This window comes from Saccopteryx leptura, chromosome X, assembly GCF_036850995.1.
Source record: "Saccopteryx leptura isolate mSacLep1 chromosome X, mSacLep1_pri_phased_curated, whole genome shotgun sequence".
Lineage (NCBI taxonomy): Eukaryota > Metazoa > Chordata > Mammalia > Chiroptera > Emballonuridae > Saccopteryx > Saccopteryx leptura.
In genome coordinates this window covers 18,482,997-18,500,046 of record NC_089516.1, presented here as the reverse complement: position 1 = coordinate 18,500,046, position 17,050 = coordinate 18,482,997, and the positions used below count along the sequence as shown (strand labels likewise).

The following is a 17,050-nucleotide window of genomic DNA, read 5'->3' as shown; positions in this document are numbered from 1 at the left end:
ACTACCCTTATCTTTCAGAAACACCTTGGAGATGATACACATCGAACAAGTAATTTTTACATTGTGCTCACCTGCACTGGGACAAGAAGAATACTTTCTGTTCTTGACCCAGGTAGAGATTTCTCCCTGATTTATGCATTGTACCAAAGTAACTCATAGCAGCAGTTTAATTATAAATGGAATGTTGGTGTCTCTCCCCCTTCCACCCCAAATTGTAGGTTGAAACATTAATGCCCAATGTAATAACATTTAGAGATAGGATTTTTAGAAGGTAATTAGGTTCAGCTGATGTCATGAGGATGGGGTGACCATCACGCAATTAGCGTTCTTCTAAGCAGCACAAGAGAAAAGAGAACTCTCTTCCTACCATGTCAGGTAGAAAGAAGCCATAAGCAAGCAAGGAATCAAAGAGCCATCACCAGGAATCAAATCCACAGGCACTTCAAATGGGGATTTCCCAGGCTTAGAGGCAGACTTAACTGCGGGTGAACTAGGCGCTGTGCCCTGGGCTCCGACTTATGAAGGGTCCCGCAAAACCCCAACTTTACACTTTTTTTCTTATGACACCAAGTTTGGTTTCATATGTGTGATTTTAACATTAATAGTACATCATGTTTTTTATTTAAAAATAAGGTTAACATGTATTTTTATTTTCCCTGTCTCTTTTTTTAAGGGAGCTAATAATTTCTTCTGTGCCCGGGTCCTCAATGGACCTTTATCTGCCTCTGCCCAGGCACCATGATGGTGAAAAACGTTGTTTAAAGCCGCCCAATCTGTGGTGTTTTGTTCGAGTAGCCTGAGCAGATTAACATGCACTTTGTCTCTTAACTCTAATCTTTACCATTGGAAGGTCAGGCCTCTACTTACATTTCCACAATCTCTACTGGCCCACTGCAAGTGTAAATGGAAATTATATCCCACGAAAGCACCTGCAGTTCCCTAAAGTCCCAAACTGCCTTGCTCAGGACATGTTATTAACTCCCTCCCCCATGCTTTCTGCTTTACCCTTACGTCAAAACGCATGCTTCAACAACTTACTCGTGAGTGCGACTTGCAGGTGATGAAATTCTATGAGTAGAGGCTACATTTCCTTAAACACCCAGCATGACCACTGAGACTTCCCAAGGTTGGACACGCAGTGTGGGGTGGATAGAAGAGCCAGCAAATATGAGATAAAATTTATTAACATTTAATTTCTTCAAAATCCTGAACAAAAAAAGAATGTCAACTTACAACTCGTTTAATTTTACAAAACTGAACACTAAAGGGAACAAGGAAAACTAACATAGAAAGTAACAAGAAAACACGACTAAGCATTTCTATCAATTTCAAGATCCCCAAAATTTTACTATGGGATCTTATTACATTTCCAAGAAAATGATCCCTGTTGTGATATTATATATTCTGGTGTGAAGGACTAAAAAGCTGAGACTTTCTTAGCAGGATTAGGGATAGGGCTGCCAGTAACTGGGAAGTGGATTCAACATCATTAGCAAGGGCAGCCCTGGCGGCATTTCCGGCTCTTTTTCTCTCTTCCTCATCTCGCAAAGCCTCTTCATAACAGCACGGGAAGGCACTGGGGTGGGTATTGTTGCCCTTCGCCCAAAACTCCAGCACTTTCATCTTGCTGGTTTCAAGATGTGCTTTAGGACCCCACAGGAGCTCGAAGCATGGAGGGTCGCTGTCAGGCACTTGGCGGTATTCCAGGTACTTCAGCCTCACAAAATCTTTGGTGATGAGCTTCCTGGGCTCCCCAAAGATGGCGTGCCTCCTCCCAGGGTATACTCGCATCAGACTCAGTTGTCTCCAGAGCTCTTCCTCGGAGATACAGTTGCCTCTAAAGGAGATTAGACCCAGGACATTCAACAGGAGACTGGTTTTGGGTAACCCCCTGCCACCAAAAACCCTGCCGTTGTTGGGGAGTTTCAGCTTGCTGACAAAGACATAAGAGTGAAGGGTTGGGTCTTCTTCTCTGAGGTCTATCGCAAAGGTGGTTTCAATCTTCTCAGAGGCTCTCTTGAGTATCTTAGCAAATTGATTTTTGTATTCTTCCCCGATAATCTTCAACATGTCTTCCTTCAAAATGGGCTGTTTCTTCCTATACTTGTACATAAGGAATATCTCCAGATTCACAGCCATTTTGGTCACCGCACTTATCTCTGGGGACAAAGTGAAGAGTGGGACTTCACTGGACTCAAAGACTGGGACGTCAAAGGAGACAACCCTACCCTCATCTTGGCTGTTGGAAGCTTCCTTAGGTGCAGAGCAAGAAACACCTGCAGAAGCAGTACTGGTGGTCTTTGTGCGTGGAGGCCCCCGAGAGGTGCTACGTGACCCAGCAGCTGGCTGACTCTGGGTAATATCTTCACATTGAGGAGAGGAGGAAGGGGTGGACTCCTCCTTTGCTCCAGCAGTGGCCTGATCATTGCTACAGCCCTGACGCTCACCTCGGGCCTGGTGTCGTTTCTGCCATGCCTGGAGCTTACTCTTTTGACCCCGAGGCATGATGACACTATGGCCAGGGACAGCAGCTAGGAGTATAAGCAGGAAGTTGGAAGATGTGGACCCCTGGAGATGGAGAATAAGATGGTGTGAGTGCCTTCAGTGGGGAGAATGATCCTACCTTGGCTTTCACCGAGTCTGCCTCCACGGGCTTCCTTGAGGGCAGTGCTCTAGGAACCCACAGGTCTCCTGTTCCGATCAATCTGTCCTTTAAAACATGTGTGGAAGCAGTGGAATGGGGGTGACCTTAGACTGCAGCCTGCCAGCCCTTCCTATGGTATACCAATGTGAGAGCTGCATGGAGTTTCAAGTGGGGGACATCTCAGTTTACAATAAGAACCTCATGTCAACTCCTGGAAAGTCCTCAGCCCCTTTCTTCTGCTGCTGTGAAGGTGACATCTCAAGCCAATGCTTTCCCCACTGTGAGACTCCAGAAGAGAGAGTGAAAAGGCTCCTGAGCTCCTAGACCTATCAGAGGACACCAAACTCAGAGTCCTCTCCTTCATAGACTGCTTGGGTCCTCAGTTGTCAGGCAGGGACCCATCTCCTATCCAGGTAGGATATACTATATACTATAGCCGCTATACCTCCCTGCAGCTAACGGGGGACTGCACCTTACAATAAAGACCTCTCATCTCTTCAACTACATGTAAAGAAGTGAGGGGGATCAAAGAGAAAGACAAATATCATATGATCTCACTTATATGTGGAATGTAATGAACACAGCGAACTGAAGAATGGAAGAGAGCAGAGACAAGTCACAGGGAGCAGAGGGACAGCTTTCAGAGGGAAGGGGGATGAGGGGTGGGATCAGAGAAGGTGAAGTGATTAGTAAAATTATGTATGCACAGCACATAGATACATAAAACGGGGGAGGGAGGTATAGGGAAGGGCACAAAGTGGGTTTAGTGGGGGACATGTTGTTGGGGTGGAGTGTGTTCTCTTGAGTGGGACACTTGAATTCATATTAACATGATAAATTTAAAAATTTAATAAAAAATAAAAAGTATTTAGAAAAAATTTTAAAAAATAAAAAAAAAGTGATGTTGAACATAGGCCTGCACACCTGCCCTGAACCTTCAGGTAATGAATGCAAACGTGGGGCTCACGTTTTCGTTATTTAATTATTCTTTGTTGGTCCTGTCAAGGTTTCTCTCACTTAGGACATAACCTGGCACTCATTTCCCTGTCAGTGTTCTGCAAAGCTGAGAATAAGGGGTTTCTTGTACCCTCATTTTAGGTGCTTCATCGGATACCATGGCCCAGGGGACCCATTAACTCCTGGAGAGATGTGTAATACTTCTCCTGAGGAGGGTAAACAGTGCCTTAAAAAAATCTCTCAGTCCCTAAAGCCGCCATACCCCCCACCCCACGTCCCGGCACACCAGAGGAGAAAATGAGTGCCAGCCATCATGTCACCGAAAATGCAGGCATCCCAGTCTGCCAGCAGGCCGGGGGTCCCTAGGTCCTCACACAGGCCTGACTGTAGCCACACTGGGAGTGCGATCCTAACGTGAGACCCCCTCCCTCTTGCAGCAGGAGCCCGGCAGCCTGGCCCGGAGCCTCCCAGAGGTGACGGACACGGCCCCCACCTCGGGACCCTCTTGTAGCAGGAGCCCGGCAGCCTGGCCCGGAGCCTCCCAGAGGTGAGGGACACGGGCATATTCCTGTCGCCTCACTGATAGTGGCTGGCACAGTGTTTCCGAACGCTCAGAGTCCTGACCTGATTTCCTTCAAGACATGTTCCCCTCCCCCACATCATGGCTTCCAGCTCCCCATGTGCCATTAAGAAAATGGAGGATCATGTCTGTCTGTCCGCCATGCTTACCTCCCGCCGGAGCTGCAGGAGGGCCCTGGCGGGACCTTCTGCCTCCATTTCTCATCATGACTCGGGTGGCGTCCCCTCTTCCCCGTGAGACCAGCCGCTCCTGACACCCAGGCCCGCACCTCATGAGACCCCAGCAGGGAGGCTCTCTCAGTCTGGCTGCTATGCCTGGGGTTCCCTTTGAAACATCCCTGGGATCAGGGATGGTTTTCTGTTGGGGAGCGGCAGGACCCCCGGGGCTGGTGGCCCCACCATTCCTCGCTCAGCCCCTCACCTTGGATCAGCTAGGGCCTGGATCTCCTCCCTGGCCTGTCCTGGGACCGTCTGCCCGAGTCAAGGCTCTGGAGTCCTCAGACGCCCTGGGCGGAAGGAGCTACTCATCTGGTCCCAGCAATCAGGTCCCTGGAGCCCCCTGTGGCTGGTGAGCCCAGATCTCCTGCGCCCCCTCTGTCTTGGAGTAGAGAACACCCTCAGTCCCAATGGTCTGTCAATCATGGTTCTCAGCACCTAGGAGACTACAGTAGGCCAGCACCCTCACCACGCCCCCATCCAGTGCTGTTCCCTGCCCAGGTCCGCCTGCCAGTGTACACCTAAGAGCAGATGAGAAGGGTGATGGCAGTCATCTGGATCCTCATCTGACTCCTATTCCTTTAATGAAATTATCCCTGGGAAATGCCTCATTCTTGCAAAATCTTGAGTAATCTCCCTTTTGCAAGTCTCAAAGAGAATAGATCTGTGTACCCAGGGGTTACGTGGCATGGGGCAGTGAAAGAACTTGGTAGAAAACTCGGGGTAGACTGTGAACAGTGAGAACACACACACACACACACACACAAACACACACACAGGCGCGCGAGCGCGTACACACACGCACACACATGCGCACACACATACAAAACCCCACACTCTTCTGTATTTTTCCTTTACTACCCAGACTTGGCCACTTATGTAACTTCTGTTCTAAAAAATTTACTTTCTATCGGAAACAAGCTGAGCCAGTTAATTTTACAAGATCCATCTTAGAAGATCATATTTTTACCAGATATTATATCCTTCCTTTCATTATTTTTTCTTTTCATTTGCTTTTTATATTCTTATTGCTCTGCCTATGCACTGCAACTCAGCATATTGAGCAGAAATTATTTTTTAATTGTCTGAGATATGTTTTGTAATATTGGAAGAAAAGTAAGTAAAGGCACACAGGTCTGTTTCAGGACAGGAGTGGTCCACAGTGTGTTTCCTAGAGGAAATCAGACCGCAGGCCCAGTGTATTTTTTCACCGCCTTGTGACTATCAGATTAAGGCAAATTCTTCATCTGCCAACTGAAGCAGATAAACCCTATCTTCTAAGACTGTGGGAATGTATTAATTGTAGGTAAAAAAAATCTGTCCAAATGACAGGCACATATTGGGCAGTTAATGATGGCAGTTATAATTCTTACCTAGACAATATCATCCTCAGTAGGAATGTTTTTTTCTTTAACCCAGGATCTGCAGAGAAACTGTGGTGCTTCCAAGAAAAGAACACTGATTCAGCTTAAGATTCGCTCGAATATAACATTAAATATGTTTTCTCCAATAGAGTATTTATTATTTAATATTTGTTTGGTGGGCTTTTCCCACACTGTATGCATTCAAAGTTCCTAGAATCTTATTAAGGACCAAATCCTTCAGACGATTCCAGTTGTCTTTCCTTCAAAACCAGTGCTATTTTTTTCATTACTTTCCCCCCAAATCCTCCCCTTTCTTAGAATTTTCCTAGCCACGCTCAAGATACTGTAATTAAAATGCTCTTGTAATGCAATGGAATTTGACGCTAACATCTCAAGGAAAAGTCTCAGCAAATTAGCTTCTGTGCTTCTGACCTCAATGTAGTTCCCCCTTATTTGTTAGTCCAAGAGACAAAGTGCACAGAACACCCATTTGTGTACTGTATTTCCTGCACTGAGATGGGAGCAGAGACACTTCTAATTACTGCCTGTTGGGGGCTGAATTGTGTACCCTCAATTTTATATTGAGGTCATAACAACCAGTACCTCAGAATGTGACTATACTTAGAGACAAGATCTTAAAGTGATAGTTAAGATAGAGTGAATCCATTAGGGTGGGCAAATCACCTTTGTGATTTGTGTCCTTATAAGAAGAGCGTAGGACACATAAAGAGACATCAGGCACACACTCACACAAAGGGACTGTCAAATGAGGAAAGTAGCCATCTGCAAGACAAGAAAGGCCTCAGAGCAAACCAATCATTCCAGGTCCTTGATCTTGGCATTCTAGTGTGCAGAACCGTGAAAAAAATAATTTTCAGTTTTTTAAGCCACCCAGTCTGGGGTATTTTGTTAGGGCAGCCTGAGAAAACTAAAGTACTGCCCCAAGCAGAGAGTTCTTTCTGGGTTATCTGCCATCCCAAATTAATACATAAAAGCATGTTCAATGGCCTCCTATTTACCCTAAAATGTGAGGAAGGAATTTCCACACTGTGGTTATGTGGTGTTCAAACCACAACCCTAGGCCTGGTAAAATGAGCTAGACTGTCATTTATCAAGATGTATACTCACAGGACAAGGCAGGAGGGCACCACATGACCCACAGTGGCACACTGGGCTGCACTCAGGACCAGTGGATGAGCAGGGTCTGTGGGAGGCTGGGTTTGCGCTATCAAAGAATGAGGTGACACCTAGTTCCCATGGCGGCAGATGATAAGATCATTTGCAATTTCCCAAGGCTGGTAGGGAAGAGAAGTAATGAGCAACATCTGGGCCTTGTCCCCTTCATAGAGATGGTTGTTTGAAAGGGATCTTCATTAGCAAGTGATGATTACCCAGGGGAAGTTGCATTTGTAATTTGAGGCCTTGCTGGTTTGACCACTATTTGGGCAGCACATATTAGGCCTTAATTTAAGACATTACATCACAGTGAAGTTTTTCACTCAAATATGTTCAGTCTCAACTCAGACATCTCATCTGAACGTCTGGCTTCTGCTCACCAGCCCCACAGATACGTTGAGTTCACCGTGTATCTTTATTTCAAGTATCATCTCAGGGACTGACAGCAATCCCAAACTTATACCGGTTTCACACTGAGAATTTGCACTTACTGCTTTCACTCGGAACACCTCCTATAGCACCCACCCTTTCTATTTTCCTATCAGTCACAGAGGGTCTTTCGATATCCTCCTTATCTGATTGAAGCTTCTAGCTAGTGAAGTTCTATAAGTGGAGCTTGTTTCTCTATTTCAGCACCACCAGTAATAACACAGGGCCTCCCAAAGAGCACATCCTCAGTTGTGTTTGGAAACTAGAAGAGAAAGTAAGAGATCTATCTTGTTAATACTGACTATCTCCTACATTCTTTAATACGCTAAACATATTGAGGTATAAATCAATTAACTCTATAAAACAAAAGACTGAAAGGATTAAGGAGAATCAAGTTCAAAATTTTATTTACTTTTTTATTCCATTATCCCGACAATTTTACTGAGGGATCTTTTCACAATTCCACAAAATTCCTTATTATGATCTCAATTATTATTTTTTATGATGATAAAAAACTTCACAAATCCTAGACATCACTAGGAGTGGAAACCCTGGTGGACTGGCTATGGGATCGTTCCTGCCGATGGTTCTAGCGCCAGCTCCGGATGCCCCTCCAGCTTGTGGTCTTTTTTCTTCCTCTCTCAAAGCTTCTTCATAATGTGGTGAGAAGGACCTTGGAGTGGTATCTATGATCTTGGCTCTCTGGCCTTCCCCCGCAGCTGCGAGCAGCCAAGATCATAGATTCAAAACCTTTCAACTTGCTTGTTTCAGCAACAGCTTGGGGACCCCATAGGAACTCACAGTGTGGAGGATTAGTGTTAGGCATCCAGCGGTATTCCAGGTATTGTAGGTCCACTAGATCTTTCATGATGAGTTTCTGAGGCTCCCCATACATTAAGTGCCTTTTCCCAGGGTACACTTGCATCATATTCAGGAAAGCCAACATATCTTCTTCAGTGGCATGACTGCCATTCAAGAATATCATGCCCAAGATACTCATCAAGAGACCAGTCTTGGGAAACCCCTTTCCAGAATTCACCCTCCCATTGTTGGGGAGTTTCAATTTGCTGATGAGTTTGTAGGAGTGTTTCGTTCAGTCTACTTCCATCAGGTCAACTGCAAAGACAACCTCAATATTCTCAGAAGCTTTTTTGAGGATCTTAGCAAATTGGTCATGGTACTTTTCACTGACAATCTTTAGCATGTCTTCTTTCCGGATAGGATGTCTCCGTTTATATTTGTAGAGAAGAAACTGCACCAATACCCTCACCTTCACAGCGAGAAGATCACTGCATGAGTGGTCAGGACGTAAGACCTCAGTGGAACAGGAATCTTCCTCATCCTGGCTGTTCTCAGATCTTGTGTTAAAAGCACCTGATGAGGTAACGGTGGTCACTGGGGCTCTCAGAGACACCTGGGAAATGCTAGTTGAGTCAGTAGTTGGTGAGCTCTGGGGATTCCCCTCCACAACAGCAGATGAGGAGGAAGGGGGGGGCGGTCTTCTTGCACAGTGGCAACTACCTCACATTTCCAGGAACTCTCTGATTCACCTTGAATCTGTTGATGTGTCTGATGGATGCAGTGCTTACTCTTGCATTGCCACAGCATGATGAATACCGTCAGTTGGTGAGGGCACCTGAAGGAAGGAAGTTGAAAGGTATGTGTACCTTTAGCATAGAAATACTACCTTAATTATAAAGAAGGTTACATTTACAGGTCTTCTCAAAGGTACTGCTCTAAATAACCACAGGGATCTTGTTTTAATCAGTCGCTGCCTTTGGGAGCCTTTAGGCTGCATCCTGCCAGTCCTGCCTCGGGCATATTGAGGTGACAGCAGAATGATGACTGTCTTTGACTTTGAGGAGTCCCTTATTTCATATTCAAGAACATCACCTGGTGGCATGTTGTGGAGAACACAATAATAAATTGAAGTGGATTCTTAAATTATCACCCCTTCACAGAATACCCAGTAAATATTTTTCTGGCCTACTCTCTTTGGGGTCCCTAGTCCTCATTAAGGGTATTTATTTGACTTAACATAGGGCATGTGTCCCTACTCCTTTAGATGAAGGGAGATTCAAACTAAGGATTTCAGATACCATAGACCACATAAAAATAAGTTTTGTGGTAGCTTAAGCTTGATAACTCAGTGTAGGGTATTCAGTGGCTGAAACTGTGGGTTTGGTCAGATTCTTTGTCATCTGTTCAACTTAGAGGTACTATCTACCTCAGCCTTTGATTTCAGCAACCTCTATCAAGTTTAAAAATCACCCCTGGACCGTAGACCTGCTCTTCATACAAATGCCAGCAAAAACTCGGGACATCTAGAAGGAAATGAGGATGTCCTCTTCTGACCACACCTGTCCTTGGTTTCTTGAAGCTGAGTAAAGGATGACTTTTATGTTGTATTGACTCTTGCGGGTTCTTTGGATTTCTCAGTCCTCATAGTATTCAACTTGGCCACTGGGAAACTCAAAAACTTCCCACTATTGGTCTCAGATCACACTTTTAGACTATGTCCTCTACGGCCTTGTGACATTATAGGAGGCAATGAGTATGTCACGTCATGTTAACAATGACCAGGCATACAAGGGCAATCAGCAAGAGCAGGGTGCTTTGTGATACAGTCAGGTCTAAGAATGGAGTATTCCCTCCTTCCATACTTAGGGTCCTCACTTTGACTTTTGGAAGGACCAAGATGACTTTTTTGTATACCTGAGGCCCCTTCTATGTGACCCAAGACTTCACATCTCTGACACTTTTCTTACAGAGTTGGTCTGACTGCCCTGCCCAAGGCATCTCAAGGCTCTAAGATCTGTGTTACCCTCAGCCCTCTTTAAGGTTCTTCCCTTGTTTCCTGACAGGGATCTGGAATGTATTTGTTTATTTCCCTCATCATAGGTGCAGACCAAAACTTTCACTTACTGAGGTGCCAGAGTCCCCTGTCTCTCTTTTCTTGAAAGTCTATCTCATAGTAAGGTAGAACCTACTCAAGACCCAGAAGAGAACCTGACCTGTGGTGGTGCAGTGGATAAAGCGCTGACCTGGAAGGCTGAGGTCGCTGGTAGGAAACCCTGGCTTGTCTGGTCAAGGAACATATGGGAGTTGATACTGAGTTGATACTTCCTGCTCCTCCCTCTTCTTTCACTCTCTCTCTCTTCCCTCTCTAAAATGAATAATTAAAATAAATAAATTAATTAAATACATTAAAAAATAGACCCAGAATATAAATTGTGTGTGGCCTCATCTGGCTGCACTTGCCTGGCTTCTCCCAAATGAATGATGCACCAATCAAGTGGAGGTCCCTTGTGAAAGCTGCCGTAGGGTCGCACTCTGATCCTCACTGACCCCCAAATGTGTATCTAAGAATCTTCCCTCTGCTGAGCTGTGACCACAACGTTCAGGTGAACACCTTCCCTTCTCTATGATCCCCGAAGAAGCAACTGAGGGGCTTCTGCCTGACAAAGGCGGTACTCAGGGATTCTGAAGTGTCCTGTGGTATGATGTCAGTCGTCCCCATAAGCATCTAGCTCCTCACCCTGAATCTCCCCATGTCCTGGACATCCTCTGTCTGCTGATTGCTGCCAGCCCCTTAGACTGAGGCCCCCACCTCTCTGACCGTCCTGAGAACAAATGATGAAACCACCGGGATTTAGCCCTGCACAGCACCTCCCAGGCCGATGTCAGGAGCCGGCAATGTGTGGCTCCGTTCTAGGATGTAGGATGCCATCTTTCCTCAGGAGGGTCCCCATTTTCCCTGTAGAGGGCCTGGGGTTTCTCTGCCAGTCCGACCTGAGCCAGAGTCCAGAACCCAGAGGACAGGCCTTTACTCACTGAGACCACTCCCCGTCCCCACCCCTGGAAAGAAAAGGGACTTTGGCCTAGCAGCCATGCTGTGGCCTCCCAAGCATAGGGCAGGGGCGAGGGGTGGGGCTGGCCTGTGTGACCATCTTTCTTCAAGATAAAAGAGAATTGAGGTTGTCTAGAGTGCGACTCACCATCTTTTCTCAGGACACATGGCACCTTGAGACTGATAGATGTGGGACTCTTACTTCTGCTCAGCCTGGGCAGCAACTTTCAGGTTAGGTTCGCCCACCACAGTGCAGTTCAGAAGAAGTTAGGCTGGACCACTTCCGGTCATGCAAGTTGGGCACCTGGAAGTGAGGTTGCACTGGTGGGGGGTGGGTAACCACAGGCCTTGCACATATGGGCCTTTCACTGGCTCCCAGCAGGTAAGAGGCCTTCTCTCCCTGCTGCACTGAGTCCGCCTGCCCCAGACTGAGACTTTATTTTCCCTCAAAACCCTAGTAGGAAGTGTTGGGGGCCTGAGCTTAGCAGCCATGCCTGGGCCACAGTGACAGTGCCTCCCTCAATCCCTCTCAGTGTCTTCCCTTGGTTCCCTGTAGGTGCTGAGCTTTCTTCCCTATGCTGACCTGAGGACCTTTCCTCACATCAAAGCCCTCAGGTCCTTGAGACCCCTTATTTGTGTGTAGGTGCATCTCATCTGGACACACTTACCTGAGGGCTCCTAGAGATGTTTGCAGGGCCCCAGAATCCAGTGGGTGCCAGTGTCCTGGGGTAAGCACCTTCCTGTGAGTTTCAGCCTGTTGTTCCTCCCATTCATAAAGTAAAGCTTTTCTTTTCTGATCAAGGCCATCTAGAACTTCTCAGCTTAGGAACCCTTCTGGCTTACATCAGTGTCATTGTTCAAAGTTCTGGAATGAATTTTTCTGCAATTACTAATATATTTTAATTCATTCATGATAGTTAATTAAAATGATCATTTAAAAAGTCTAGGAGACCTGAAGATGACAGCGGAGTAGGCAGATGTACAAACTCCCAGCTCACACCACTGAACTGGATTATAAACTAATTTATGAACAATCAGCGTGAAAAACCAAATCTGGACTACAAGAACAGCTTTCAAAAACCAAGGAGCAAAGAAGAAGCCACAGAAAACCTGGTAGGGAGCGCCTGAATCTCCCCTGCTTACAGTAACGGGGCAGGTAAGTGAGGCTGGGCTCTCACTCCAAGGAATAGAGCAGTAAATACTGCTCACAGCCACTTGCCTGGTGACCAGGAAACGAGGTATGTTGAAAGGGCCTGCTTGTCTTCCAAAAAGAAAGGAGAGAGAGAGAGATGGATGGTGAGGGGGAGAGGAATACAGGTGATGACATGAAAGCTGACTCATTCAGTGCTGGAGGCGGCCATAGCTGGGGGAGGGACTGATCCTTCCACAAAGCAAAATACAAAAGTACTTCCAGGTCACAGAGATACAGACATCTCTCCAGCTCCAATCAGTGCAACAAGACACAGCTGAAAACAAGAAAGAAGTAGGGAGGAGGGGCAGTAACTCAGGTCTCCATTGAGATATGAGATACACCTCCCCCTACTGAAGCTGAGAAAGCAACCCACTCCCAGAGAGATTAACTTGCAGAAGAGGAATTCAGAGCCTCAGTTCACACCTACCGCATTCCTGGATACAGTTTCAAATAAGCCCCCTGCTGAGATCAACAAATAAGACAATCACCTGTTAAGAAAACAAAAGAATGAAGACTTCAAAGCGGCCCAAATCTGGAAGTGGATTACAAATAATAGCTGATGCCAACCCAAGAAGACCTAGAAACAACACAAGTGAAAACTAGAGGCAGACAACACCAAGCCTAGACTCAACCAGCTCTACAAAGAAAACACCCAAACACAGACACAATGAGAAGACAAAGAAGTGCAATCCAAATGAAACCACAAGAGAAACCATCAGGACATGAACTGAGTGATATGGAAATAATCAAACATCTGGATGCAGAGTTTAAAATAATGATTGTAAGGATGCTTAGGGATCTTAGAACAACAATGGATGGTCAACACGAATACCTAAATCAAGAAATAGCGAATATAAAAAAGGATATTAAAATATTAAAAAAGAATCAGTCGGAGATGACAAATACAATATCAAAAATGAAGACAACAATGGAAGGAATTAAAAACAGGATGAATATAGCTGAGGATTGAATCAGTGAGTTGGAGGACAACTGGAATGAAGGCATGAAAGCAGAGAAGAAAAAAGAAAAGAGACTGAAAAAGCCTGAGGAAACTCTTAGAGAGCTCTGTGACAACATAAAGAGAAATAACATCCACATTATAGGGGTTCCTGAAGAAGAAGAGAAAGAACAAGGTATAGAGGCTTTGTTCAATCATATCCTAGCTGAAAACTTCCCTAAATTAATGCAGGGGAAACTCTCACAAATTCAAGAAGCACAGAGAACTCCACTAAAAAGAAACCCAAAGAAACCTACAACAAGACACATCATAATTAAAATACCAAAGCTAAGTGACAAAGAGAAAATATTAATAGCTGCAAGAGAAAAAAAGGCTACCACCTACAAAGGAGTCCCCATAAGGATGACCTCAGACTTCTCAACAGAAACACTTGAAGCCAGAAAGGAATGGCAAGAAATATTCAAAGTAATGCAGAACAAGAACCTACAACCAAGACTACTTTATCAAGCTAGGCTATCATTTAAAATTAAAAGAGAAATGAAAAGTTTTCCAGACAAAACAAACAAACAAACAAAAAAAAACTCAAGGAATTCATTACAACCAAACCAATGCTGCAGGAAATGTTAAGGGGCATGGTGTAAACAGATCAAAGTGGGAAAAGACTATACCAAAAGAGGAATACAGCTTTAAAGAAAAAAATGACAATAAACAACTTCATATCAATAATAACCTTAAATGTAAATGAATTAAATGATCCAATCAAAAGACATAGGGTAGCTGCATGGATAAGAAAACAGGACCCGTACACATGCTGTCTACAAGAGACACACCTTAAAACAAAAGATGCACATAGGTTGAAGGTAAAAGGATGGAAAAAAAACATTTCATGCAAATGGAAATGAAAAAAAAGCTGGGGTAGCAATACTTATATCGGACAAAATGGACTTAAAACAAAAAATATAGTAAGAAATAAAGAAGGCCACTACATAATGATAAAGGGAGCAGTCCAACAGGAAGATATAACTATTATAAATATCTATGCAAGTAATATAGGAGCACCTAAACATATAAAGCAGACTTTGATGGATATAAAGGGTGAGATCAACAGCAATACTATAATAGTAGGGGATTTTAATACCTCACTAACATCACTAGATAGATCCCCAAGAAAGAAAATTAACAAAGAAACAGCAGATTTAAAGGACACACTAGATCAACTGGATTTAATAGATATCTTCAGAACCTTTCACCCTAAAGCAGCAGAATATACATTCTTTTCAAGTGCTCATGGTACATTCTCTAGGATAGACCACATGTTAGGGCACAAAAGTGGTCTCAACAAATTTAAGAAGATTGAAATCATATCAAGCACTTTCTCTGATCACAATGGCATGAAACTAGAAATCAACCACAACAGAAAAGCTCGAAAATTCTCAAACACATGGAAATTAAATAGCAGGTTGTTAAATAACGAATGGATTACGAATGAGATCAAAGAAGAAATAAAAAAAATTCCTAGAAATGAATGATAATAAGCATACAACAACTCAAAATTTATGGGACACAGCAAAAGCAGTACTGAGAGGGAATTTCATAGCACTACAGGCACAATTTAAGAAGCTAGAAAAAGCTCAAATAAACCATTTAACCCTGCATCTAAAAGAACTAGAAAAAGCACAGCAACTAAAGCCTAAATGTAGTAGAAGTAAGGAAATAATAAAGATCAGAACAGAAATAAATGACATAGAGACTAAAGAAACAATACAGAGGATCAATGAAACCAGGAGCTGTTTTTTTGAAAAGGTAAACAAGATTGATGAACCTTTAAGTAGACTCACCAAGAAAAAGAGAGAAAGGACTCAAATACATAAAATTAGAAATGAGAGTGGAGAAATAACAACTGACACAACAAAAATACAAAGGATGGTAAGAAAATACTATTAAAAAATGTATGCCAAAAAACTAGACAACCTAGATGAAATGGACAAATTCCTTGAAATATATAATCTTCAAAAAATCAATCTGGAAGAATCAGAAAACCTAAACAGACCGATTACACCAAATGAGATCAAAACAGTTATCAAAAAACTCCCAACAAAGAAAAGTCCTGGGCCACATGGCTTCACAAGTGAATTCTACCAAATATTCAAAGAAGAACTAACTCCTACCTTCTCAAGCTAATTCAAAAAATTCAAGAGGAAGGAAGACTTCCAAGCTCCTTTTATGAGGTGAACATAATTCTGATTCCAAAACCAGGCAAAGACAACACAAAGAAAGAAAATTATACGCCAATATCCTTGATGAATAGAGATGCTAAAATCCTCAACAAAATATTAGCAAACGGGATCCAACAATATATGTAAAAAATCATACACCATGATCAAGTGGGATTTATTTTGGGGAGGCAAGGCTGGTACAATATTCGCAAATCTATCAATGTGATTCATCACATAAAAAAAAGGAAGGAGAAAAACCACATGATAATTTCAATACATGCAGAAAAGCATTAGATAAAATCCAGCACTCATTCATGATCAAAACTCTCAACAAAGCGGGAATATAGGGAACATAACTCAACATGATAAAAGCCATCTATGACAAACCCACAGCTAACATCATACTTAATGGGCAAAAATTAAAAGCAATCCCCTTAAGATCAGGAACAAGGCAGAGGTGCTCCCTTTCACCACTCTTATTCAGCATTGTCCTGGAAGTGCTAGCCACAGCAATCAGACAGGAAGAAGAAATAAAAGGCATTCAAGTTGGAAAAGAAGAAGTAAGCTATCATTATTTGCAGATGATATGATATTGTATATAGAAAATCCTAAAGTCTCAGTCAAAAAACTACTGGACCTGATAAATGAATTCAGCAAGGTGGCAGGATATAAAATTAATTCTCAGAAATCAGAGGCATTTTTATACAACAACAATGAACAGTCAGAAAGAGAAATTAAGGAAGCAATCCCCTTCACTATTACAACCAAAAAAATTAAGTACCTAGGAGTACATTTAACCAAGGAGACTAAAGACTTGTACTTGGAAAATTATAAAACATTGATAAAAGAAATCAAAGAAGAAACAAACAAGTGGAAGCATATACCATGCTCATGGTTAGGAAGAATAAACATGATTAGAATGTCTATATTACCCAAAGTAATTTATATATTCAATGCAGTACCAATTAAAATACCAATGACATAATTTAAAGATATAGATCACATATTCCAAAAATTTATATGGAACCAAAAGAGAACACGAATATCCTCAGCAACCTTCAAAAAAGAAGAAAAAAGGGGGAGGTATCACACTTCTGGATATCAAGCTATACTACAAGGCCTTTGTACTCAAAACAGCCTGGTACTGGCATAAAAGCAGGTACATAGATCAATGGAACAGAATGGAGAACCCAGAAATAAACCCACAGCTCTATGGACAACTGATATTTGACAAAGGAGGTAAGAGCATACAATGGAGTAAAGACAGCCTCTTCAACAAATGGTGTTGGGAAAATTGGACAGCAACCTGCAGAAAAATGAAACTAGACTACCAGCTTATACCATTCACAAAAATAAACGCAAAATGGATAAAAGACTTAAATGTAAGGCTTGAAACCATAAGCATCATAGGAGAAAACATAGGCAGTAAGCTCTCCGACATCTCTTGCAGCGATATATTTGCTGATTTA

General features: G+C 43.3%; 2 protein-coding genes across 2 annotated transcripts; both read right to left on the bottom strand.

Moving 5' to 3' along the window:
• Window positions 1-1,395: 1,395 nt before the first annotated feature.
• On the bottom strand, window positions 1,396-2,505 carry LOC136386215 (melanoma-associated antigen B5-like). The gene has a single exon (XM_066357721.1). It carries the CDS (start codon window positions 2,503-2,505, stop codon window positions 1,396-1,398), a length of 1,110 nt encoding a protein of 369 aa, XP_066213818.1.
• Window positions 2,506-3,747: 1,242 nt separating this feature from the next.
• Window positions 3,748-11,383, bottom strand: LOC136386214 (melanoma-associated antigen B5-like). The gene is given in 5 exon segments (XM_066357720.1): window positions 3,748-3,807; window positions 7,903-8,063; window positions 8,116-8,739; window positions 8,892-9,001; window positions 11,364-11,383. Coding segments are annotated over 5 exon segments (975 nt in total).
• Window positions 11,384-17,050: the final 5,667 nt, after the last annotated feature.

What these genes read in the sequence shown, in the direction of transcription:
- LOC136386215 (XM_066357721.1), bottom strand. Translation starts at nt 2,505, where the DNA reads ATGCCTCGGGGTCAAAAGAGTAAGCTCCAGGCATGGCAGAAACGACAC.